The following is a 26,791-nucleotide window of genomic DNA, read 5'->3' as shown; positions in this document are numbered from 1 at the left end:
TATCTATAACTGACACAAGAAACCAGGCATATACTGAGGTGTTTAATAAATAACAGCATGAACAACACAACAACAATAACAACAACATTAAAAGCTTGAATTCATTTTGTATATATACACATACTGTATATATTTTCATATTTGACTGTATAAACCATAAATATGACATGCAGTCCTCATAACTTAAAACAACCAGGACTTCTCGGACTGAGGTAGGGTCAGGAGCCAGGGGGCTGGATTGATGAAGCTGTTTGTGTGTGTGTGTGAGTGTGTGTGTGTGTGTGTGTGTGTGTGAGTGTGTGTGTGTGTGTGTGTGTGTGTGTGTGTGTGTGTGTGTGTGTGTATGTTTGGAGGTGGGGAAGAGGATTACAGTATTGGCAATAAAGCTGCAGTGGCTGTTTAGTAGAAATGTGTGTGCTTGGTTCATAGTTCAGTGGTCAGGAGCTGTCCTCCCCAGTCAGTGCCCCAGTCGTCCCGCCCAAGACTTCCGGCTGAGAACACACACACATGCGGCGTTGATGCGGATGAAACGCCAGGCTGTCCGTTCCTGATAGATGGTCAAGGCGCTTACGAATATGTGTGTGTTGGTGCAGTAGGAGTTCCAGTGGCGGCTGTCGATGCCCAGACAGCCTGAGTTGCCTGATTTGGAGCCCTGTCTGCCGCCTCGTCCCCCTTGCCTTCCCCCACTTGCTGTCCCGGAGCCTCTGTGTGTGGGGGACCGGCAGGTGGTCTCGTAGAAGAACTGTTTCTTCACCACGTTGTTGATTGTAACATTGGGCAGCACTGTCACCTCGTTCCCAGCTAGGTCTGTGGCTCGTGTCAGATTGCCCACCCAGGTATTTATGCTGTCACATACTGAGTACTCTCCACGGTGCATGGTGTGCGATCCCACTCTACGCCTCACCCTCACCCCCCTCACCCCTTCAATGTCATAGCCCTCACCTTCCAGGGCATCATGTGATGGGGTCACCTCGCTGAAGACAACACGGGGCGAGGAGCGGTAACGTCTCTTGGAGAAGAGCTTGGGGTCCACCACTGGGCTGGAAGGGTCAGGAGGGGAATTCGACATAGAGTGCCCAGCCGTCAGGCTCCTATCATGGGTGTGCGAAGTTGCCCGATGGGGCCTCTTGGTCCTGTGGTGGCTGGTCCTACGATGCTCCTCTGAAGAAAGGTGGTCCCCCACTGTGGTCTGCTGCTGTCCTGCTCTGTGATTGGCTGCCATCTGCTGTCCTACTTTGTGGTTGGCTGCCCCGGCGCTCCAGGCCAATCCACCTCCCATGTTCAGTACAGCCTGGACGCCGATCAGGAGGAGCAGGACCAGTGGTGACGACCTCATGGGCACACGTCCTGAGCACAACACAAGAAAAAAGTTAAGATAATGTTATTTCAGTATTGTCCTCAGGTCTTATTGTTCATGTTCATTTTCATCATAACGTGAACATTTTTGGTCCTTGATCTTCAGCAGCTCATACCACAAAAATCTAGTGTGTCTCGTTTTGTGTGTTGCTGAGTATTACGATACCTGTGGAATGTGTCCAGTTGAAGAGGGAGCCCCTGTGGACTCTAGAGCCAGACTCCAGTGCAGGCCGGGCCCCTCATGCCTGCCATCTGGACCCCCTGAACCACAGCTCTGCAACACACACATACACACCAACTTAAAAATGTGGATTCACAGTTCTGCTTTTCATATACAGTATCGTGCAATCCATATTTTACTAATTCCATTTACTTTCAAATGTACTGTAAACTGCCTTTATCATTCAAGACTACACAAGAGACACTTCACCCCAAAATTAAAAACACATAAAGTAGTTTCAGTAGATTCTACTGCAGAAAGAAAGCAGTTCCTACATTAAACTGCTCACAACAAGCTCTGTGGATTATCTTGAGTGACTGGGTCATGATTTTTGGAAAGAATAAACACTGTTTTTAATTTTTCAAATGTATTTTTGGTGCTTTGAGTACGGCAAGCTGAGTGCCATTTAGTCCCATTAGATTGGAGAGAAGGCACACATCTCTATGGGCAGGACATACTTATGCCCATACATTCAGCACATTGCATGTGATCTATCAGTGTACCCCAACCCTGGTCCTCAGGGACCCCTGTCCTGCATGTTTTAGATGTTTCCCTGCTCCAACACACCTGATTCAAATGATCAGGTTGTTGTCAGGCTTCTGCAGAGGCTTGATGATGAGCTGATTTGAATCAGGTGTGTTGGAGCAGGGAAACATCTAAAACATGCAGGACAATGGTCCCTGAGGACCAGGGCTGGGGAACACTGTGATATATGACTGAATAAATATATGAATGCTGTATATCAAACACTAAAATATAGCAACACATCTTGTTCCAAAAAAAAGAAAAAAGAAAAAATACAAAGCCAAAAGTAAAACAGCGTCAAGATAATTTCAGGTTCAAGGTATTATTCTACCTCAGTCTCCCAGTCTCCAGTAAAATGGAGATGAGAAATAAAATGAAACTCATTTCTATTCAAGAGATAACATACTGGATAATTCTAGTTTTCTTCTTCAGACAGACACACCATCCAGTTTTAACAAGTGGTAATGAAGTGCAAGAAGTGCAGATAGTAGATGAGATGATTTTAAGAGCACTATACAACTCTCATCTCTCTTCCTCTGACCGCCGCTACTCTCACAGACATACACAATTTACCATTATCTGACCTTATCTCATGCAAAGTACACACACACACTCACTATGTTTAACTCTTAGAGCTTACACTTGCCATGCATTGGAATGTGTGGCATTTCACACCTCATTAGATATTACATATATATTGAACATAAAGCACTTCAACATGCAACAGGAAAAGGGAGCACATATGCGCACAGCGTATTTCATAGAAACACATGGGGCACATGTGCATTTAGGAATGCATGTCAGGTTGTTTTTATGAATAGTTTGCATGCTTAGATGCTGTGATGTGTATGGATACACACACCCCTCCTCCCACACAAACACTCAGAAGGTCAGTGAGGTGAGCTGAAACTGGCGTGTCAGTATTTTTGACTTATCTACAATGTTCTGTAAAACACATCTTGCCGGTACGTGTCGGAAGGTTTAGCAGTGTTGTAAATGTTTAGCTGAGCATGACAACCTTGTGAGAGGCACAACATAGAAGTGGTTAGTGATTCATGGTCATGTTGCAAAGATAAAACATTATGTTATTTAATCTTCTGTGACACAGAGGTCTTTTAGATCAGAAGTCTTCAAAGTGGGAGGCAGGCTCCAAACAGTCTTAGGGGAAGCTCAGTGAATAGAAGTGAAGACAAATTATATCAGTTATTAGATAAGTTATCAAAAGGAGTATGTGATTTGGTTATAGCAAAGTGGGGAATGTGACTGTTTTACCACTTTCCCAGAGTCAGAAACTATTGAAGCTTTTGTAGCAGAGTTTCAGGAACAGGGTCGCACCTCAACCATGCCTCTTGCAGCATAAATACCCACCTAATATATTTTGCAGTACTCTAAGTTATGTAAAACAGCAATATGGGCTATTTTGACTCAGTTATTGAGTGTCCAATAACATGATCATGATCATATAGGCATCCAGGAATTAAATGAATTGAAGCAACTATAGTAAAAGGGGGAGGGGGGGTGTTCTTTTTCCAAGCTTTGTCTGAAGGGAGGCCCACAGTCTCAGACTTCAAAAACCCCTGTTCTAGATAAAAGTCTTACATTGAAATCCTCCCAGTGTAACACCTAAAAACCAGAAGAGGTCAGTGTTGCCTGCATTGGCTGCATAGACTAGAATTCAAAGACAACTTCAGGCAGCTGAGACATATCAAAATGTCACTGGCCCTGTTCCCATTAGAAAGAGCATCTCAGAAGCATGAGAGAGACGTTTAGCATCTTAAATCATTTTCCAGGTATTTTTCCCCCAAAGATTGCACAAGTTCTTGAGATATTTGTTCTTTGGACCATGTTTTCTGTACTTTTTCTGCAAGACAGTGGTAGAGAGTAACTATGGTAATGTGTGCATGTACTAGCACTTTATTTAGTACACTTGTAAGGAACTTAATTTGAGTATTTCTATTAACTTTATATTCTTCTTTTCCACTGTCTATGTACTCCACTACATGTAGTTACTGGTTACGATTTTCAAGACTGGATTCAGCACTTTTATCCTATTTTGATATATGTGCATAATTAGCATTTTAATAAATATGAGGGTTTTTCACACTGTAGAAAGCAAATAATGAGCTTTTAAAGGACCAGTGTGTAGGATTTAGATGATGGTTACAAAGACTGTGAACATAAATGGCTGATTCCAAAATAAAAAAAAAGTCATTCTTACTTTTAGGTGATTATACATTAATAAAAACACACTTATAGCCACCTATAAATCTTATACACTAGACCTTTAAATATGATGTATTACTGTTGATTATCCCAAAGTCATATTATGTACTTCAAACAGCCACAACATTAAAGGCTGCTTATATGTTAGTTCATCAGTAATAGCAATCAAATAATATAACGGTCTATGACTCTAAAAGTGGTTATATACACAGTGAAAGCTTATTGCAGAAGTCTTATGCCCATATACTTAAGTAAAATCTTTAAACGCAGCACTTTAACATATAATGAAGCACCTATACATTGTGGTTTTGTTGCTTTTACTTAAATTAAATATCTGAATACTTCTTCAGCCACTGCCACATGGTCACTTTGGCATTGCATCTGCAAAGCAATCAAGTAATCTTTTAGAAACTTTCAAAAAAGTGACCTACTAGTGATATCTTTTGGCAATCATACACACACACACCTACACACTCACACACATATGGAGCTGGTCCAAACAGGCCAAACAGTTGATTGATCCCGGCTGACGGGCAGCACACTATTTACATGGCCCAGGGTTAGCCAGGAGGATCCTAATGTTAAAAATATGTGGCTTGTGTTTAATGCCAGTGGAGCCAGCGTAAACACTGCAGCGCAGGAGCACAGGGGTCAGAGCGGTTTAGAGAGCACCTCTGACTTATAGGATTACTTCAGCACTGGATCACAATCTGTGTGGCGATCCATCAAACCCTCTCACACAAATACTGTATGCAAAATAACAAACACACACACACACACACACACACGCACCATCATACTAACTTGTGAGATGCCCCTGCGGTTTTCCTGTATTTCGGTGGGTTTGGACATGCTCCCAATGCTGTTTATTTGTGTTATGGTTTTGTAGAAACAAAACCACGCTCTGCTTCAGAAATTGTGTACTAGATGCACTGGAAAAGTTAGACAGTTCAGCAACATTTGCAGGGTGTTGACTGGACCTGGAATAGAAAATGCTAGACGAAACGGTCGAATGGATTTTACATACGAACATGCATCCTACAACTGTATATCAAACTGTGGGGGGAAAGGCGATCCATATGGTACTGATAAAACAGGAAGTCTCAGAGTGCTTTGTGAGGCTTCCTGCACTTTGACATGCACAGGACAGTGAGCTGCTTTCCTCTTTAGTATCCAGGCAGAACAATCAGAGTACACAAACACACATGGGAGATGCCCTGAAGAAGAAGAGAGCTGGTAGGACACAGTCCTGCTCGCATGTGCAAGCCAAATAATGACAAAGGTATTCCAAAACAATTTAAGCAAATGCCAGAGAAATGACAGGCACAGTATGGTTCATATTTCCAGACACTCAACATACTGTATTAATACAAACTGGTATAAACAAAGCAGTTGCTCGATATTCTTTTATGATTCATACATTTTGCACCAAGAAGGATGTTTATGAAAACAGCCTCATGTGGCTTACTGTAAGGCTCTAAGGGGGTCCCCTTTCTCACAATAGGCTGATTCCTCTGCTTTGCCAAACTGTAAACCAAGACCATTTCTGTTGAGTCATCTTTCACGTGGCACCAATGTTCAAAAAATTTACTGACCCTTTGCCAAGGCCCTCCTCCAAACAACAAATATCCAATCATAGATTAGCACCCATAACACTGCCAGTCAACCTTTGTATTTCTTAAATGTTGAAAACATTGACATATACAGAGATGGACAACATAGCAGATCCCCAAAAGTAAAGCCAAAACATCTTGATCACCCCCTAGTGGCTGGCTGCAGTATACATCATAAACTCTGGCCCTCCCATGTCAGTTAATAGGACATGGGCCTGGTAGCTCCGCTGGTAGAGCATGCACCCCTTGAACTGCGGCCTTGAGACCTCAGTAGTGGCCATGGGTTTGATTCCATCCTGCGGTCTTTTGCTGCATGTATCACTCCCTTCTCTGTCTCCCATTTCCTGTCTATCTAAAGCTGCCCTGTCAATAAATATAATTAGTTGTTTGATGTAATGTAAAGCAGGTTTCATACCATTTAGCCAGCTGTATGGGCAGGTAAGCATGGCTCCAACCCTTGATCGGCACAAGATGGCAGTAAAGTTGGAGGAAGTGGAGCCGTATCTTGCATCTTTATTTATGTCAGTGGTTGAAATACATTGGGCTCTAAGAATACTGACACACAGTGTCTCAAGAGTTTGGATAGTTCCTTTTTTGTTGGCTTTCAAAAATGTAAAACACAAGAGCAAACATGTGAGGAAGGTATTAACCATAGTCTTTACTTGTGCGAACGTGAGCTGAAAATGCTAGCAAGGTCAGCCATCTGCCAAACTCTGTTCCTAGGGGTTAAAATGAGATTTGTCAGTGATAGAAAATAAAGATGGACAACACGTATCCACCTCCAACTTCCAACACTTCACAACTGTACAAAAATGAATTGCAGCCTTGGAAATATTGAAAAGTCAGCTGGAGATCAACTTCTTAGTTGAAGCATTAACATTACCTTACATTAGCTAGCTACACTTCTGAAATCTGCTTTTGCGAGTAATTGTTTTAGCCGAAATAAATCCATGGTCATCAACAAGAAAAAGAAGTCTGTTTTTATTTACCTCTCTAAGGAATCTAAGAGTGTTTCAACAATTACTGCTAATGCTATGAGTGCTGCAGGGATGACATACTTTTGTAGAGCAGGAAATTAGCATCACTCTGGTTCCCTCCACAAAAAGCCAATGGGATTTTTCCATTGGATTTTGGATTAGTGCAGAAAAAAAAACTTTTTGGTGAACAAAAGTTTATGACACTTAGATGTTTTATTCAGCTTGCTCAACACCACAGTCATGTGACTCAATGTCACCTCCACTAAATGACTAATGAGGACATAGAGGATTCAAAATTCATGAATGGGATATTTACTGATGTATTTTATACCATAGAACAAAATGTGAAAATCTCTTAAGCTTGTGTTAACCACAGACCTTATTTAAGGCAAATATCGGAAAACCCAGTCAAAAAGAGCACTTTGAAATGAGGAACACGTGCTAATAGGATCTGATTATTATTTGATTACCAGCTTTTAGTACTCAGTCCTGCAACACTCTGTTTCAATGGTTAATCTGTCACCGTTGTCTTTCTAAACTGCATATGTGCAGCATGAGAAGGGAAAGCTGAAAAGCTTGACAGGTATAGCAACAGTATCTAAGGAAGGCGGATCTTAGCGAATGGTCAGTTGCCAAAGTTTGATGAAAGTATGTGGAAAGAAGACATAAGTCATGCAGCTGCTAGGTTGTGACCTGGAAAACCAATCATTAGACAGCATGAGAGTAAAGCAGTTCAGACAGTGACTAATTACTTAGCCCAAGGCAGTGGAGGCCAGCCACACGTTTACTGGTGATGATTATGTACTGTTAGCCTGTAACACATTTTATTTCAGTCTGCCAGTGCACAAGATGCTCCATTGATCCGACTCTGGTACTTAGAAGCTGCCAAATGACTACATGTGGTTACAGTAACAGTGTGTTGACTGTGATACAATGACAAGGCAGGTGGGCCAAAACACGAGCAGTTTACGCGGGTGTTGCCTGCCATCAGTCCGAGGTTAGTTTACATTTAGCAGAGCTTTCTTCCCATCTGTGTGATACATTAGTCATTAGATACAAGTCCTTGTTAAAAGACGTGCAGGAGCGTCGTGTCAACAGGTCCCTCAAACAAACACACACCTCTCTCTTGGAGTGATGACAACAGCTTCAGATTATGAGGGGGTGAGAAAGAGAGACTGACAGCTGCAGAGATAGAGAGAAAAGAGACAGCGGGAGGGTAATGCGGAGAAAAACAGAGAAAGGTAAACAGTTTTCCTGTGTCTCTCATCAATTCAGTGTAGAGCAGTTCCTCCTGCTTTCATCTACTGGAAATAATTATCAAGAGGGATGACTGCCAGGGCAACTTGCTCTCTTTTCACTTTTACACGCATCCAAACATTTGAAGACATATTTATTTCCTCTAAAGAAATGGTATTTAATACTCGTTAATCAATGTTTGAAAAATACTGGCTTAAAAGGAAGTAAAGAGTCTTTGAGGACCACATACTTCTTACTTGTGGAGAAGGTTTAATTTGAAATGAAACTCTTCAGTTAAAATGGAGGTTTGCTACATAATTCACATGTGCATCAAATGGATTTTCTCCTGTCTTTCCACTTCACAGAGTCATATTCTCAATTGCAAGGACTTCATGTCTCATCCAGTCCCAGTTTTTCATTCACAATTGTAATCGAAGCTTATCCTCTACGGACAGACAATCTGCTTGTCACAGTTAAGACAAGCCGCTATTTGAAGCTCATACAACAGCCAAGATACTGCCATGAATCAAGTTTTTGTCACGCAAAATGATGTCATGCAGTGTCTGTTAAAAGCACAATGAAGTTACATTCTCCAAACCTTCTTGAGAGGCTGTCAGTGAGCCGGCTATTCTTGGAAACACTTTAAAAGTCTTGTATAGGACTCACAGCACAGGTATATACATTATAAAATAAACAGTGGAAAAAGCATGTTTTTCCTAAGCCAAAAAATCAGTTAAAACATTTAAATACTGCAACGTTTATTCTGTTTAATATTATATTATGCCCTTACATTATATCCTTATATTACACAGCACCCTGGTCCATTTGCACACACATCATCAATGATGTATATTAAGATGGGATTTAATATAAACTAAACCAGTCTGAAATTCACAGTTCATGGTAGCACAGAACAATATTTCGGTCTGTGAATAATAAACATTTTAATACAAGTCGATACAACTGCAATTCCAATTGCTGTTTTTTTTGCCAAGCTTGTCTAATTTGGCATGGTGCAACTATACACCTGTAGATACATGCAAAAGTTATCAGCATCAGTAGTTCATGTCTGCACTTTTGGTTCTGAATCTGCCCATAGCTTAAGGTAACAGTATGTGTCCATAGGATCTGTCATTTCTACACTTACCATTCATTGTCTATGTAAGCAGTCATTTAATACATTCTGTTAATGAAGGGGCATTAAGGCACTTCGACAGATGAGTGAACTACTTCTGTAATTTAAAGGAAAGTTTCAAAACAAGCCGCTATGTTGGTCCTGTTTAAAGTGAAAGCATGCAGTCAGCAAAGTAGGGAGTAGCCTGTATGTTTTCTTTGTTGGTCAGTGGTAAATTGATAACCGCTGTGTACTGTCCCTGCAATGCTTGAAATAAAGCGGGAAAGTGTTCCATCATCTTTGTTTGCTGTTTAAAGGAAGGAGAACACCTGTCAGTCATCTATTGTGACAACTTCTCATGGCAATCCCACCAAATAATCATGGTATGACCCCTCACGTCCAAAAACGCCTATATGGATATAAGCTAGTATTCAATCAAAAAACCCAAACATGAACACACAAGGCTTATCTACTGCTGGAAGAGAAGACGAACAAGAGTGTGTTGGGGAGTGATGCACATCGTTGTCATTGCTACCTGTAGCCAACTACCTCACATGAAAGAAAAGACTTCACATTATCATAATAAATGACAACAAACATGGCTTTTGTTGGTATTCATGGCTGTCAAGCTAGCATGCTAGCGTTGGGAAATTTTGGCTGAACTTTCTCTGCCATTCTTGTCTGACTAGTTTGCTATAGCTTTAGCAATATATCTGCCAAGCCTCATGAAAAGTGTCAACTGCTAAGCATGCGCTGCTAGGCAGTTACGTAGGCATGAATTCATTGGGCCGTAATGAAAATGATTGGATGAAAAGAGTTTCAACAAGCACAATAGATGCTTCTAAAATGTTACTTACTGTAGCTTTAATTCCAGGCTGGAAAAAAAAAAAATCAAAGTGAACACTATCACACTTTAACCATGATTTGACAGTTGTAATGTGAGTAGCAGAGATGAGAGAGATCACTTTCTGCCCTGTCCTTTTCCCCTCGTCTTCATGTTTAAAAGACATTTGCTATGAGAACCAAAGCACCTGTTGTGCATCAGGGACACTTCAAACAGAAAACTGCCGCTGCGGCCTCAGGACACAGGAAGGGAGAGACAGGCAACGTCAAACTGACAGGCACACACAACCTGCTAAAGCACTTGACTCCTCAGTGCGATGGCAAATGATGCAAGATACACAGAACAAAAGAACAGTTACTGTGCAAACTGCTATGATATGAAATGCTACAATGTGGAAAAAAGAACATATGTGTAAGCTTGTATGGGTTTACTGGGTGCAGCAATAAAATATGCCTGGTGGGAGACACAGGTAAATGTCGTTCCAACTTTCAAATTATTTCTCTAAAAACAGGTAGCTTTAAAAAACGAGTAGCTTTCAAAAGACTGACCTTTTATTCAACTTAGCTGGCTGATACTGGCATGTACTTCACATGTCCGTTTGAATTTTTCCCAGCTCAGTAAACTGCTGCCAGAAACCTCTGAAATATATCTGTGGCTTCAGGTTTTATGAGCAACAATCTCAAAACAAATTTAAAACCATAAGTGAACATGGTGCCATGCTGTGAGAGTGGGATATCAACAAGTCTGTATTTGAGGTTCATTTCTTGTTTTGATTAGCATGTGTATGTTTATATGTGTGGTTGGCGCCAGTGGGATTTAATATTTATTCCACCATTTTACACAGGTGTTTCTTTTCATCAGATGCGGTTAAATAAAAGCTTTCGTATCTGGTCAGAGTTTCTTGAGAATATCTGAGAAGCAAAGCCAAGGTGTGGAAACTCAAAGAAAAAGACTTTGAAAATGCGCCAGTGTCTCCATACTGTTTTGTGACTTTCTCCGACTCTGTATGTCTGTATGTCCGTCTGTCATTTATCCTTTTCTGCTCCTGGAATCTAACCTGATGTTTTGTCTTGTCTCTAAGGGTTAAGAGCCAGACATAACTTTCTGGATACACAGACAGTTCTAGGTCTAAAAGTCATAGCAGATTTCATGATTTCATGAAGTGCATGTGTGCAGGTGCAGAGCTCATCTGCTCTTGTGGATACTCTCTATCATTTCCTTCTGTTTTGGGAAAAATTACACAACCATTTTCAGATCATATCCATAGACCCCTTCACTGGAGATCTGATCCCTCATCTCTTTCCAACTTGGCCATCTCGAACCTAGACTGTGTGTGTGTGTGTGTGTGTGTGTGTGTTTGTTTAGTGTGTTTGTTTTTTGTCTGTTGTGGGCTACAAATAATTGGTTACTGCTTCAGAAGCTGTTAAGTGATTTTTCTGAAGACATGCCAAATACACAGACAATAGGATTTCACTTCCAAGTGGAAGGAATTTGTCTTGGAACAGGGATAATTAAAACAGTCGGACTTGTGTCTGCACATGGCTTCACTTTGGCTTTTTGACAAACTGTCCGAGACAAGTAGACGTCAAAGCACTGAGTCAAAAGGGACAAAGTGTGCCAGTACAGTTTGGCTGAATTTAAATACCTAAAAGACCTAAATTTATCCCACTTACCTGTCGGACAATAGGGGCAATAATATGCATGTGAATTTTTGCATGTCTTCCTTCCTTTTTGATGTAGCAAGGCTCAAAGGCAGCTCAGCATTGACAGGGCTCACATTACCGTCCAACATAATGATACACAGTTCCAGGAACCACAAGTCTGGCGTATACTGTATCTCTCTGGCCTGAGGGGGAGATCTTTTTATCAGCTGACATTTCACACGTCTCCAGCTATGCATAACGCTTCATGTGGTAAAACTTTTAAGTCAGCTCCTGGCACATTATTTGTTCCAACGTCATCTTTAATTTGCAAGGGCAACCCTGAAACGAAGCAGAGACACGACTACAGTGTAACCTCAGTCTTTTCCCCATTGTCACACGTGGTCCCTCAGTAAGTCGGACAATGATTCACCAAAATACAAAGATTAAATCCTTGTGTTGTTTGTGAAAGGAATCCAAAATAAACAACATTTCTAGCTGAGAGCGAAATTCAGCAATAATTGCATTTGGAAGAAAGGGATGAGTAGCAAATAGAAACTAGAAACTGAAACAATGCAGCTTTTTGTACGTCAAGGAATATTATTGCTTTTTTGGTGGTTTAATAATGTGGTTTTTAACACTTTCCCAGAAATAACTGCCTACTTTGTTGTTACGTAGTATAAATATTTCTTAAGATGTTCAGGAGCAGGTGGGGTATATGTATGTATGTATGCATCAGCCCATCCTCACCAGAAAAACGACCATATAGGTCATCGATGCAAGCAGCTCAACAAGGACCACATAGAGAGGAGTTTGGAGGGTGGGGGCCGAGGTCAGTAAACAGATATAAGAATTTCACCAAGGACGGTTTGTGTGAAATCAACTTTGACTTATTTTAAAATTTAAGTTACTTAAGTTACCTTATGTGACTTATGCCACTGGGTAAGGTAATATAGTGTAACAGAATGCAACATTAACATAAAACACTTATTTTAACCCAAAAACCAAATCAAACCTAACTTGTTTTGTTGCCTAACCCCAATGAAACTTTGACGACATAAACTGTATTTGACATCACATGAATAACACTGCATAACATGCAATATAACATACCTATCTGAACCCAAATCAAGATTTTTTTCCTAAACCTAACAAGTAGTTTTGGTGCCTAAATGAACGGTGAGTGTTTCACAACATTAATCGTGTGTTTAATGTCATGTGATGTAAATCAAGGGATATAAGTAACATACTTAAAATCTGTTATGCCTGTCGCTGCTGGTTCACTCCAACCATCACACATCACCATGCCAGCTCTATTTTAACATGTACAAGCACTGTGAGTGTTTTTAGGATTTCATCATGAAATATCCATCTGAGTAAAGACTTTTCAACTTTTTGAACTTTTGTGTTCCCTCCTAACGAGCATGTTTCTTTACATTACACATACATGTCCACTGGAAGTCATTAGCCACTGATATATTCTATATAGTTTAGGTATATGGACGTGTTGGTATGTATGTATGACAACATAAGTGAGGCCAAGTACAACTGATTTGAAATAATCCAGATTTCTAACTTAAAGCTATCGTGCACACTCACACTACTGTGGAAAGATTCTTGTTCTACATGTTCCACATTGTTTACCACAGTTTTTTCCTACTCTGGAGCTCTCCACTGTACTAAACGGGGCCACCTTAGCTACAATGTTAATATTGCCACCGTTCAGTTTAGGCAGTGATCAGCAAGGATTGGCTGTCCCACAAAGGTCAGCACAGCTCTGGTCAAGCTTCAACAAATTTGAAATTTACTGACACAATTATTAAAGGACCAGTGTGCAGGATTTAGTGAATTCTGGCGGTGAGCTTGCACACTGCAAACACCTTGTCTCCCCCTCCTGTTCCTAGTTTGTAGGAGATGGTGGCCATGAAACTCATGAAAAATGTGAAAGTCTGAATCTAGAGCTATTGTTTGGTATTGTTACACTAATGAAAACACATATGAATATTTTATTCAATTTCAACTGTATTCTGACAACAGATCCTCATAAATCTAGCACACCTTAAATACACCTAACAATTTGTTTCTGACACAAATGCTGTCACCCTTTAATTCTACTTTCACGAGGTCGTCACAGACAATGAATTTCAGGGATGTGATGCTGTTTAATGTCTTTATAACGAACCCCCGACTGCTGTCTTGGAGCCCGGCAGAACTCCAGGCATGAGGTTCCTTTGGCAATGAGGCAAAACCACAGCCAGAACACTGTTTGTGAAAGGTCTTCTCGTTTTTTTTCCCCCCTCCCTACAACCGAGCCCATCCCCAGTCAAACCCACACTCTCCCTGCACTGGACCAGCAGATGTGGGAGGCTGGTCCTCCAGGCCTTCAAGGCAGGATGAACACAATGATTAACATGTTTTCCAGACCCCTCATTTTTATGACCTTGACATTCAACAATCTTCTCAAGACAAGTGGTTAATCTTTTGGCATAGTCGTAGTAATAACTCCCCGTTCCTGGTGAGAATCTCGTTGCTCCCCTGTGGGAGCAAGGGAGGGGGAAGGCCGGAGGAGAAGAATGCCTGTCTGGCCACAGCAAAGGATGCAGACAGAGGGATGGAGAGGAAGGAATCAGAGACATCAAGGGATGGGGAGAGGCAACAAGCAATGGAAGGCGGGCTACAGATGGGCAATGAGATGTCTTGGGAATCCAACAAATAAAGAAGCATGTGATAGAAAGAGGCTGAGAGGTTGTAGGGGAGCAGGGATGGAGACAAAGAGGAGGTCAAGGACAGGGAAGGAGGCAGGAATTCAGGCTACAGGGAGTTGGAAAGAGTTGAGGAGCAAGAGACTCAAGAGTTTTGTTGCTGTGTCTTTCCTCTGAATAGCTTTAACAGTTCCAGCAGGCAGAAAACCAACTGTCTCAGAGGTGTTGTAGCTCATGTTTCTCATTTACTCTCAGGGCATCCGCTGGAGCAGAACTTGAAAGCATCCAAGCAGAAATTCACTCATGTTGATACTAATCCTCAAGCAGAGTATAACTAGATCAGATTGAAACACCAATCAGGTCAAATTAATCTCAGTGATATTGCTGATAAAGATCACTGACTAATGCTACAATGACTCATTCAGTTTGTCATCCTGATTTGACTCATCTTACAGTCTCGTATCTGTGTTTTGAATGTGTCTTTCACAGCTTGCAGCCTGGACGAAATCAAGCGTATAGATTTGCATGTGACACTTTGACTGCATGTTGCTGTAAACAAAACAGCAGAGGCACGATCATGAGTGAGTCACACAGGTAAATTTTCTACAGAACTTAAATTGAAACGTGGGCGTAAAGAGACAGATGTGCTCGCTCACTCAGACACCCAGGTTTTCCACTACGCCCCGTTTGTGCTGCGTTCTCGTCTGATGCCATAAGCATGGGTGTGGGCCCATAGACGCAAACTGCGTATATGCTGCGTCAGACATTAGCATGTTCGGTATTCTTATAATGATCTTACTCCTTTTGTAATGCCTATTGTGATGAAAGCATGCACTACACAGTAAATATTTAAACAATCTCCACATCTGAAAGGTAGCTGTACAGGAGAGCTAATCAGGAGAAAAATGTTCTGGTCAAGTTCCTTCTTAAGGCATGTAAAGGTGTAGACAGTATTTGAAAGACTGTTGGAATACAGTGAAAGTGCTCTGGCTGCAAGCTTGAGCTGTGCTTTCCCCTTAAACAAATCAAGTCCATGTTACACCAATTTAAACTTAATTCAATTTGCTTGTGTTGTTTGGGACGAAAGGTCAACCAGCCAGCGTGGCACCTCTGAAGCAAGTAGAGATTAAGTAACTCACTCGAGGATACTGCGGCAAAATAGGTAAAGACCAGACAGCCTTCGTACAGCAACTTAAAATCCTGATTGTATTATTTACTCCACCGAGGAGGTTATGTTTTTGGTGCAGTTTGTCCATGTGTTATCAGGATTACACAAAAAATTGCAGGAGGGATTTTCATGAAACTTGGTGGAGGGTTGTTCACATTAAATTTTGGAGTGGATCTGAATAGGCAGATACACCAGTTATTTATCTATTTATTTTGCTTTCGTTAACATTGCAAGACACTGACATTTGACCTTGACAGAATAAATGTCATACATTTTAAAATCCAGTACTTGGCAGTAAAATTTAATAGTGACAAAATGTATCCAGTTGTACCAATACAATGACTCCACAGTCTACATTCATGGATACCAGTAATCCTGTGGGGTAGCCTTCTTCATACAGAAAGCAGCCACTATGGTCAAACTAAGGTGTCACTATGGAAACGTAAATTCACTGGGGACGAACTGGTCATCTGAAATTTGGGCAAATGCCAGACAAACTGTTTGACTATGGGCCACCTGGGCAACTCGGAATAGGTCATCATTGCATTGAAAAAAAAATAATAACAATAAAAAACATAATAATTTTATCTCTGATTATTTCGATTCAAGAAGTTATTCCATGCATGCAGCCCAAAACATTTAAGTTCAGCCAAATTGTACCTTTAAAATCACATTCTCATTCTCCCCTCGATGTAGCAAGTGGAAATATGAAGTGAAGGCAGAAACCTGAGATTGTCTGAAATTAAACGTTACGGTAGTGTCGCCAGGCTAAAAATGGTGGACAGGGGATTGAAACTAGGGATGGTCTGTTGAAAATGCCAAGTTTGTTTTTTTAATCCCAGTCAATCACTAAAATACACAGATATCTTGCAACCAAATATGAAATTAAATGAAATATGAAACGTGAACAATAAACGGCACCAAACACATTAAGGAAAAATGTTTAAACTTTATGTTTCATGAGATCAAGCAATTTACATATCATGGAAGAATGGACTATTGGCCTCAGCAGAAGTCTGTACTCTTTGAGTGCGCTTCTAGTTTTTAGATTTGTTTCAAATAAAAAATGAGAGGTAAATTATTCACTTTTCCCATTGTTTGTCACTCTCTGTAATCTTGTTGAAAGAGAGACTGTGTTCTCTATGTAATCACACAAAATAGACAAGCACAATCCACTCTGTTGTACTGATATAGAAGGTCTTGTCAGAACTGTACTGAATCCTCTGAGGAGTGTAAAAATGCGATATTGTCGTCACTCCCAGCATTTGTTTGATTACCGTCTCAGCCCTCTCACTGAAGACTTGACCCGGCCATTTTCTATTCTGTGTGGTCTCCACATCGTTCTGTCATCCCTCTGTCTCTCTGCCTGTGTCTCTCTGCCTCCCTCAGTCCATATCTCCCTCCCCTCCTCCCTTTCTCTTGCTGATGTCAACCACCTGTCTGCGTGGGACCTCCCAGACCCATCCTCTGTCTGTTAGCAGCATGCCATGTTCAGCATGTGAGCAGAGCTATGGTGAAAGAGATAGAATGGCTACTTTCCAGCGCGTCTGCATTCATGTGTGTTTGTGTGCGTATGTGACCTGCAGCTGGGTTTTAGATGAAGTAATATTTACTGCGGAGCTTGATGCACGGGCTTAAGAGACAATCCAGCAGAGAGAATGGCTTCCTACAGCGTCATCCCCCTCAAAACTGCTTGTGATACACTGATCTTCAAGTTTTAACTAAAACAAAACTTGCTTACAGTCGTCCTGTCTGGTTAAAACAACTATAAGAAGAAAGACATATTATTAATTTTCTGCTCATTGTGTATGAGACAAATCTGTTATGACTAGTCAGTAGCTCATCCTGTTGCATACTGTAAATTCCCAAATCAGCATAATCCGAATAAGTGCATAATAAGTGGCTTCACTTGTATCCTTGGGGCTAAGGCGTGTGTGTTTGATGAGTATCCAACACAAACACACATATACATACACATGTACGCTCATGCGTATTGCGCATACACACGTTCAAACCACATTCCTACAGTGCTGGAGTGGTTTATGTATCTTTTTTGTCTGTAGTTCCTTTTAGAACTAGAATGGATGATTATATGGATAAAAACATACTAACAACAAAGCGTCTAATAGCAAATGCTAATTTTCATCCGAAAGAGAAATAGGTAATATAGTTACTAAATCCTAAAACTTCTCCAACAACAACATTACAGCTGCGTTGTCCTCCTTTGAAAATTCCATTCCAGGCTTGTTTCATGTTTATTGGAGTTAAATTAATGCTAAATGTTCACCAAATCAGTAAGTGTCTATGAGTGATAAGAAATCATTAGTAATCTTTCAGAAGGAGGAAATGTTTATAGCCTCTATTTTTAGAAGAGTAGACTTTGGTTTTCAGAATAATGGGCTTGGCTTTATATTGACAGACAATGGACAGTTATAAACAGCTAATCAACTTACAGTGGAGGACTTATTGTGGCTTGTCATGGTCTAAATGTAATGTTGTGCTTGTCTTACTGTTCAGTGTCCCTGCAGATTGCAGCCAACCTGCCTGAGCTTAGAGTCTGGAAAGAAGACAGTGAAGGGAACAACTTGCTTTGACCATATATCACATATTAAAGAGGGATTTGACCCTGAACAACTGTATTTAATATACAATTTATGGCTCCAATTCATCATTTAGACTGCAGTTGTCTTTAATTGCAGTTCTCTTAACCTGTTTTCAATTTATTACACTACAAAGACAAGGCATTTTTGGTTCAAACTGATTAACTTTATTGTTTTTTGTAAATATACACTCATTCTTTAATTTGATGCCTGCAACATTAAAAAAAAGTGAAATACTTTGGTATTCTTGCTTGATAAACTTCTTCAGTTGTTCAACAGTCTGGAATCTCCATTGTCACATTTTTTTGCTTCATATTGCAACACACATTTTCAGTGGGAGACAGGTCTGGACTGCAGGAAGGTCAGTCTAGTACCCAGATGCTTTAATACAGAGCCACACTGTGAAAACAGGTGCAGAGGGTGTCTTGGCTTTGTCATGTCTGAAATTAGCAAGGACATTTCTGAAAAAGAAACATTGTCTGGATGGCAGCATGTGTTGTTCCAAAACCTGTATGTGCCTTTCAGCATTAATTGGGCCTTGATGACATGGGCACTGACCCACACCATCAAAGACGTTGGCTTTTGAAGTTAGCAGTGGCAACAATCTTGATGGTCCTTCTCCTCTTTAGCCCAGAGGTCCGACATCCATGATTCTCAAAAACAATTTCAAATGTGGACTTACCACACTTTTCCACTTCCAACTTTTTTGAAACATCATGTAGGCATCAAATTCAAATGAGTGAATATTTACAAAAAACAAGTTAATCAGTTGTAAATATCTTGTGTTCTTTCTGTATTCATTGTATTGTACTGAATGCAAGTTTTAAAAAAAACATTCAAATAATTACAATCTGTTTATATTTGTTTTACACAGCATTATTTTGGAAGTGAGGTTGTACATATTTCTCCTCTAATTTGCTCATTTAAGACATTGGAGTGAATTTGAATATTCAAGAAGATCAAGTTTGATGGCAGCGAGGGAGAGTTTCATGTCCAGACAAGCAACAGTCAACCTACCAATTGGTATAAAGGGAAAGGAAAGTGAGAGTGAGACTGTCATCACATCAATCCAAATGTACACACACACACACACACACACACACACACACACACACACACACGCACACACACACACACACATAAAAATGGGTTGCGGTGAAACAATTCAAAACACCAGACGTGCACTTAGTCAACAGATTAAGACCACAACACTGTTATTCTAGCAGTAAAAAAAAAAAAAAGCCGGGGTAATTTGGTGATTTATCAGCTACTGTGTGTTTGGGCTGCATGCACATGCATGAGAGGAGAGCGAGTCATAGCTGAAAGTCATAGAGGCATTTAATGTGGAATGAGCAGGCATGTCTGCACACTTAGTTGTCATTTTTTAAAAGCATATACAGAGCAAACACGCACATGTGTGCAGACATAGAACGAGAAACACGCAGACACAGGCAAACATTTGAACCCTTTGATGGAGCACCTGTCCAAATCAGATCTTCAACAGTTAAACACAAAGACCAACTTGCATTAACAGTCTCAAGAGAGTTTTCAATGTATGGAAAAGTCCAAACACAGGAGGGTATTATTCTTGATTTTCAACAGTGCAAAAGGAGCTGAAAACCAGGTCCATATGGCAGAAAAAGGTGCTGGGACAAAAGAACCCTACGGATGTCTGACAACAATTCTGTCTCAAACCAGTAAGTTGCAAATGTCAAACAATGTTAGCCATGATTTCTGTTGAATAAGTTTTCTCCCAAACATTGTGAGAAGTTGTTTGTAAAGGAGACGTCAACGAGAATTACAAGCAGAAAGAAACTTGGGAGGTGATGTCACGTTTCCGTATTTTCCATTCTCCGCTCCTGTGCCACACGGCTCAGGATCCTGACCTGCTGCGACCCCCGCAGCCCTGTTCTCCTCCACAAACACAGACGTCACCTGGAGCCCGAACTCTGACCTCCACGCTCTCCCACTGACTTCAGACAGAACACTTCAGCTGGTTCACTTTACACCAGATGTTCTTACCCCATCCTGTGCTTTGACCTGTGCCAGACTGCAGCTCCAGTGACCCAAAAGATAACCAAAGTCGGGTCTGGGTTTACGTTTTGACCCGTGAATTATCATCTTCTCATTTTTCCCAAACAGGGAAGCTTTGTTCTAGATGGTGAGACATCACCTCTTTCCCCACAGAGACAGACAGAGAGCGATTTTGTCTGTTGCCTAATGACATGTTTTGTTCTTGGAAGGCAACTGTTATGTCATCTAAGTTAAGGTTGGACTGAAAATGAAATGGATGCTTATATTATGTACTAGTTGTTTTAGCAAAACATGCAGCAACATGCATCAACTTCATTTATTCATATAAAAGTATGAATTTCAAGATAACAGAAAATACAGTGATAAGATTTTCGTCTTCTTTAATTAAATGCATTTAAGTTCTAAGTTCATACAGCTTATCACATTATTTATTAACACGCTGCTCTACTGTGACATACATATGCTTCACACTATTACTGCTAGCAAGATGCAAAGACACAAAATTACTCTACAAATAGCCAAAAGACCATCTAAAGCTTTAGAATTACACATTAAATCTGTGTTCAAAAAGTCAGTTTTCTTGGACCTGAGGTCAAAAATAAATAGGATATTGTTCTGGGAAGACAGACTTCCTGTTAGATGAAGCGATAAGACATAATTCTGTGTGAATGAAACACTTAATTAGCTCTTTGTTGCCAGCTGGCATTGTTCCAGATTTTCTAGGCACACTAGTTGTCTTCATGTCAAACTTAGTCTGATATTTACAATAGTAAAAGACTTTTTTGGCCTTGAACAAATGACACACGTAAGATACTTAATGCAGTTGAACATGTCACATGGTTCCAATCATTACCAGACACTGTTCTAAATTAGTGCCCATATTAAGCTGCAAGTGATGTTGATGCTTTACATTAATTTAATGTTTAAACTGTAATATCGGTTAACATGAGTGAAAAGAAAATTCTGTTGGAAAATTACCCTTTTAAAGGTGAAAATCTGCTTTCTGTAAAATAAATAAATAATATTGTTATTTTCTGACATGCCTGGAGGTTTCACGACAGGATTTGCAACAACGACGTTTGTGACATAACTAATTTTTAGAATTCACTTTTTATTTTTGTAATTTAACTTTAAGGGTTGGTGAGGTTTGTTTTAGGCCCTCGGGTAAAATAACCACAGTTAAATTGACAGTCCAGGTGTGCTTGCATAACCTCTCCCCTGCCCAGGTGTCCTATACAACACTGCAGTCTAGACAGCTCACACTTGTGTATTTAACAGCTGGATCTTCTTCCTGTCATAATCTGAGTCAGAACAATCTCAGATTTGCATGCCCATTCAGAGGATGGCTTTATGTCATGTCTCAACAGTGGAGAAAACAGCAGTTGAATCCAAATAGCTTTTGAAATATGACAGAAATGTGCAGACTGTTCAGTCGTATTTTAACAAGCACAACTTGTATTTATCAGATATTTGTATGGCAAAGATAGTACAGGTATGGTTATAATAATCAGTGCATTAATGCACTTCTGCTTTAAAAATACAAATCCTTAAATGCATGTCTTGAACTCTTAAGATAAAACTTTTGAATTTTGAAAATACACAAAATCCAGACATACTACAGCATGAGTAAGGGACAAATCAATCCATGGTCTAGTTTACCAGTTATAGGACCAGTGTGTAGGATTTAGTGTGTTTAATTCGATTGCAAACACCTCACCTCATTCTCCCCTTCCAAGTATATTTTGTCGATTCTGGGCTACTATAGAAACACTGGGGTGCAACATGGTGACCTCCACAGAGGAGGATCTGCACCCTCTGCTGATATAAACCGCTCATTCAAAGGTAACAAAAACATGATGGTTCTATTTTCAAGTAATTAATAAAAACATATGAATATTTTATTCCACTGCTGCTATACTCTTCCAGTAGATTCCCTTTGATCTTACACACTGGACCTTTAATTAACAAACATTTAGCCAGACTGTTTTAGCTAAATAAAAAGATGCATGGATAAGAATATTAATGCAGATGTGCTCTAGATATATCTCTCATTCATTTTTTGTTTGAGTAAATACAAAATAACATGAAAAAAACCCAACCCATTGTCTTTAATAAAGTGTTGTGTTGTGCTGCAAACTGATGCAGTCATAGTAACAATTCAGTTAGTTCAATATTTGTTCCATAGTAACTACTCAATATTTTGCATACCTCATTGTAGACTGTTACTCTTCATCTCTCTCACTCACACACATGCACATACACACACACTCGTACACACACACACACAGGTGCTAACATAGAGAAAGCTGTAATTCAGCTTCAAAGGGAAACCTGAGAGGGTCATGAATAATCACAGACATCTTTGTCTGCAGGGGAAAACAGCACTGTCCATCTGCCCTCTGCACACATTTATACACACAGTGGTTTATATAGCTGATGTTGTTTTGAGCAGTGCCACTGGGTGAACTTCGGGGTCTTAGTGGGACAATTTTCCAGATTTCCAGATGCCATCCCTTTTTGCAATTAAAAATCTGTAAAAATGGTTTGAAATCTATTTTTATAAATAATAGTGAACAAAAAAAAGAGTGGAGGGGTACTGAAGCTCTATCACAAATGCCCCTTAATCTGCAACCTTCTGGATCATTCTGTGTGACTGACGGACAGATGTAGGTTACAAGCCAAAGGAGAGGTGGTTGGTTAAACGTTAGCAGTGGTATTATTCAGTTGTTACTCAGTCAGAGTCACTTTCACGGTGATGACGGGACAGTAATAATGAAATGTTTTCATTGGCTATATGTGAGAAAATTCTCCTCCTATATAGATGGTACAATTAGGCATGTGCAAAGTAGGGGTGAAAAGATAACCGGTTTAACGATTAACCACAATACAATTCCTGACGGTGAGTATTTCAAATTTTAGTTATTGTTAAAACCATGTTTGATTACACCACTTTAAAAAACTAATGACAAATACTGTCTGGCATCACTCGAAGTTAGCAACAGTCTCCCAGACTCAGGCGCAACAGGGTTTGTTTTACATCAATAAAAACACTAACATCACATCGAAAGGACATGATTTCAAATCACAGAGATTTTCAATGTAAAATTTGATTAAATTATTTCACTGTCTTTACTTTTTTGAATGTTTTCAGGGCATTTTAACAATACCACAATTATATTGATAATGAATAATAACAAATATGAAATTATAAAGCTGGTCTATATAGTTGAAGGCCAGTGAAACATATGCATTTTAATGTCAGCTTAACTTGAATGTGTCGTGTTAACCACATGGACAAAGCTCAGTATCTGTTAAGACGTCATGGAAGATATACGGCCAGACTGCTGCACCTTTCTCTTTCCACTTCCTCTGTGGACCAACAGAGAGGTGATGAAAACACAGTCAGCTCCCCTCCGGCACACACTGGCAGCAAAACTGAAGCTCGTAAACAATTTAGAAAATTTATTTTAGCACCGGATAGAGCACCTTTCTCTTGAGAGAGCTTCACTCTCTGGCCTGGGCTGAAAGTTTTGATATGATTTCATATTAAACACACATGTACAGTTGTTGAAGCAGACAATATACAGATATTTGTGTGTTTCAATGTGAGCTGACTTGTCACTACCACCTGGTCTTTGGGAATTTTTTAAACTCAAAAGCCTACATTTTTTCTTAATTTTCTTCGGATTCAAATTAGATCAAAATAACACAACAGGTCTAACTTTGCTGACTACATTACTGCACCTATAGGACACTATGTGTAATGTTTGTTTGTGTGTGTAAATGTTGGTCCGCGGTGACATTCCTCCCCTGTCAAAGCCCGAAAGGAATTCCCTGGTAGGAGTGGCAGGCATGAGGTCTGTGTTTAGCACACACGCTTGTATACACACACAATTACACACGCAAATATACAATATGAGAGAGAAACATTGATCAGTTGCACACCCTTACAAGCAGCATGCAGGCCCCACCCAGACGCGAGGATAACCTCAGCAGCAGCAGCAGAATACTTCATGTTGGACACTGGACCTCATCAGAATCTACAAGTCCTTTAAGGGTTGTGTAATATGAGCGGAGAGAAAGACAGATAGAAAAAGAGGGAGAGAGACAGACAGACAGAAAAAAAAGGGGGGGAGAGAGGGAGAGAAGGTAACCTGATGTCCCAAGAGTTTTCTGAACAGTGAACTGGTTCCCATTGAAGTTTGGAGAACCCCTTTTTTTTTCTAATCCTCACCTCTTTCCTCTTCCATTCCCTCTCTCCATCCTGGAAAACGACCGTATCTGACTGAACAAACTTCACTTTCATCACCCAGCTAAACTTTTCCTCCTGAGTGTTGAAGTCAGCTGGAATTTTTTTTCTCCCCCCCCCCCCCCCCCCCAACAGAGGACTAACAGGCTGCTGCTGAGCTCAATCTCAATTCAGAGGCTCCACTTTCACTTAATGACAGGTATGAAGCAAACTTCAGTGTAAATCTACTGAGAGGCTCTTCTCTCTGCTGTTTCTCAATTTCTCTGTCCTATATTTGCACACACACCCCACACATTAACACCATGTTTAATTAGTTTTAAAAGAACAAGGCAGGACTCACCACCACCCTGTTATTGCCTCCTACTCTTCTCTCCCTCAGTAAGTGACAACTTCCAGATGAACTCTGCTATATTCCACCACACACACTCTCTCCAGAATTATCCCAAACTCCAAATCCCGCTCCTGCTTTTAAAGCTGTGAATCCAGGTCCTGGGCCATTCACTTCTGTCTCCCTCCCACACTCTTTGGGAAATGGATTGTTCTAAAAAGTTTAGTAAGAGGAGTCCCAAAGCTGCTCCCTCCCTCCTGTGTGTGTGTGGCGCACTGCAGGTCCTAGTGCCTACCCTTTCCACGTGCTCAGCGTAAAAAAAAGAAAAAAAAAAGAACAGCTGCTCATAATTTACACCTCGCTGCTGCTATTCATCCTGTTTCATTCACGTTTGCTTCTTTTGCGCAAATCAGTGGAAATAAACTTTCACTTTTTTCCAGGGGTGATTCAACTTCCGTTCATTTGAGGCTTGACGTCACAGTGAGGTCAGGGTTTTCCTTGTGCAGTGAAAGTTTCCCAAGATTGTCATTGTTGTTCCACACCTGAGTCATTGCTAGCTTGGCACAGATGTCCTTGGATATTGCCATGTATGTGGTTAAACCACCAACAATCTCCATGTGGAGGATGCTTGTGAAAGACATTTCAGAAATGTGGGCCACTACAATTACAACTACAATTTTCTACAAGCTGATATCATAAATATGCAGTCTTTTATAATGTGAAAAAATGCGTGCAGCTCCAATGATATTCATGCACTTGCAAGAATAGATCTTTGATGGTCTGTTGCAACCAGGAATTCATCCCTGCTACTTGTTAATTGCGAATGGAGAGAACATGGGAGATAGAGTGGAACCATGCAGCTATGATATCCCCTCACCCTGGGTAGAGATCAGCCACACCCTGCATTCAACGCGGCCTTCAGGCTCCAGTATCACAACAGTTCCTCCCTGACATCTCTCTCTTGTTTATGCATCTTTATTTTCCCCCGTCTCTGCGTCTTTCCTTCTCACCCTCCTTCTGCCTCTATGTGTTTCTCTCTTTCACAGCTCCTCTCTGACCTGAACCGTATCGTTGTCAGAGCCCCTGGCGCTGAACAGACAGACATCCCACCCGACTGCTCCGACAGACAGAAAAAAAGAAAGAGAAAAATGAGAGAAAGGAAGGATTGTGTGTCAGTGTCATCCCTTTCTCCTCCTCCTGGGAAAATGGAAATTCCTTTTGACTTTGAGTTGAAACGCTGATGTTGTTTCGGTGATAATGAGAAAACTTTATTGGGTGCAAATGGGCCCTGGAAGAAATAACACAGGTGAAAACTTGAGAGGGGTCTCTCTCTGCTCAAGAATTTTGACCCCACACTGATGAGTTCAAACCCAAGTGGACATTTCCCTAAGCTCTGCCGTGGCTCTTTCTCAAGCTCTGTGTGGGTACGAGCTTGTGTCGCTGTCAAAACTGCCTGGACCCTTGTTATCGATGCTGAGTCTGAAAGGGGAAACCCCAGTTGGCGAACTCTGACCCTGCACCCCACTCTGGTGTTGGTTAAGGGTGAGAAATGCTGAGGAGGGTGAGTGCTTTGGGCTCAAAGGGTGGAGAGGAGGTCAAGAGTGCAATGATATCCTCATATTTCAGGCATTTTTGACGCTGCTTCGGAGGACCTGCATGCATAAGTTTGACCTTGTTTCAGGCCCGGACCTAAATGCAAGTGATTTAAAGACTGCATTGTTGATCAGGTTTCTTAACCTCAGGTGATTTGTTGATGTTTAGGTTTTTGGTGAAGGGTTTAAAGTTGCCAAACCTTTATATCATAGTTTAAAACTATAATATGTAACATTTCTGCATTAAAATGTCTAAAAACCTATATTAGACCGACCTATATGATGTACTGTGTTGTACTTGCAATATCCCAAATGTTTCCAACAACGGTCAAACCCACAGAAGACAGCAACTCCCATGATCCCATGCTGC

The 26,791-nt window shown here is 40.6% G+C and overlaps 1 protein-coding gene across 1 annotated transcript; it reads right to left on the bottom strand.

Annotated features, from left to right (window-relative positions):
- Positions 1-29: 29 nt before the first annotated feature.
- On the bottom strand, positions 30-25,144 carry ngfa (nerve growth factor a (beta polypeptide)). The gene is made up of 3 exons (XM_084721142.1): positions 24,842-25,144; positions 1,523-1,630; positions 30-1,347 (listed from the first exon to the last, which is right to left on the bottom strand). The coding sequence occupies exon 3, from the start codon at positions 1,334-1,336 to the stop codon at positions 458-460; it is 879 nt and encodes a 292-aa protein (XP_084577268.1). The 5' UTR covers positions 1,337-1,347; positions 1,523-1,630; positions 24,842-25,144; the 3' UTR covers positions 30-457.
- Between the last annotated feature and the right edge of the window lie 1,647 nt (positions 25,145-26,791).

Source organism: Lutjanus erythropterus, chromosome 6 (genome assembly GCF_056507025.1).
Source record: "Lutjanus erythropterus isolate fLutEry1 chromosome 6, fLutEry1.hap2, whole genome shotgun sequence".
NCBI lineage: Eukaryota > Metazoa > Chordata > Actinopteri > Lutjaniformes > Lutjanidae > Lutjanus > Lutjanus erythropterus.
Note: the sequence above shows the minus strand (reverse complement) of the source record. Positions and strands in the feature narration are given on the sequence as shown.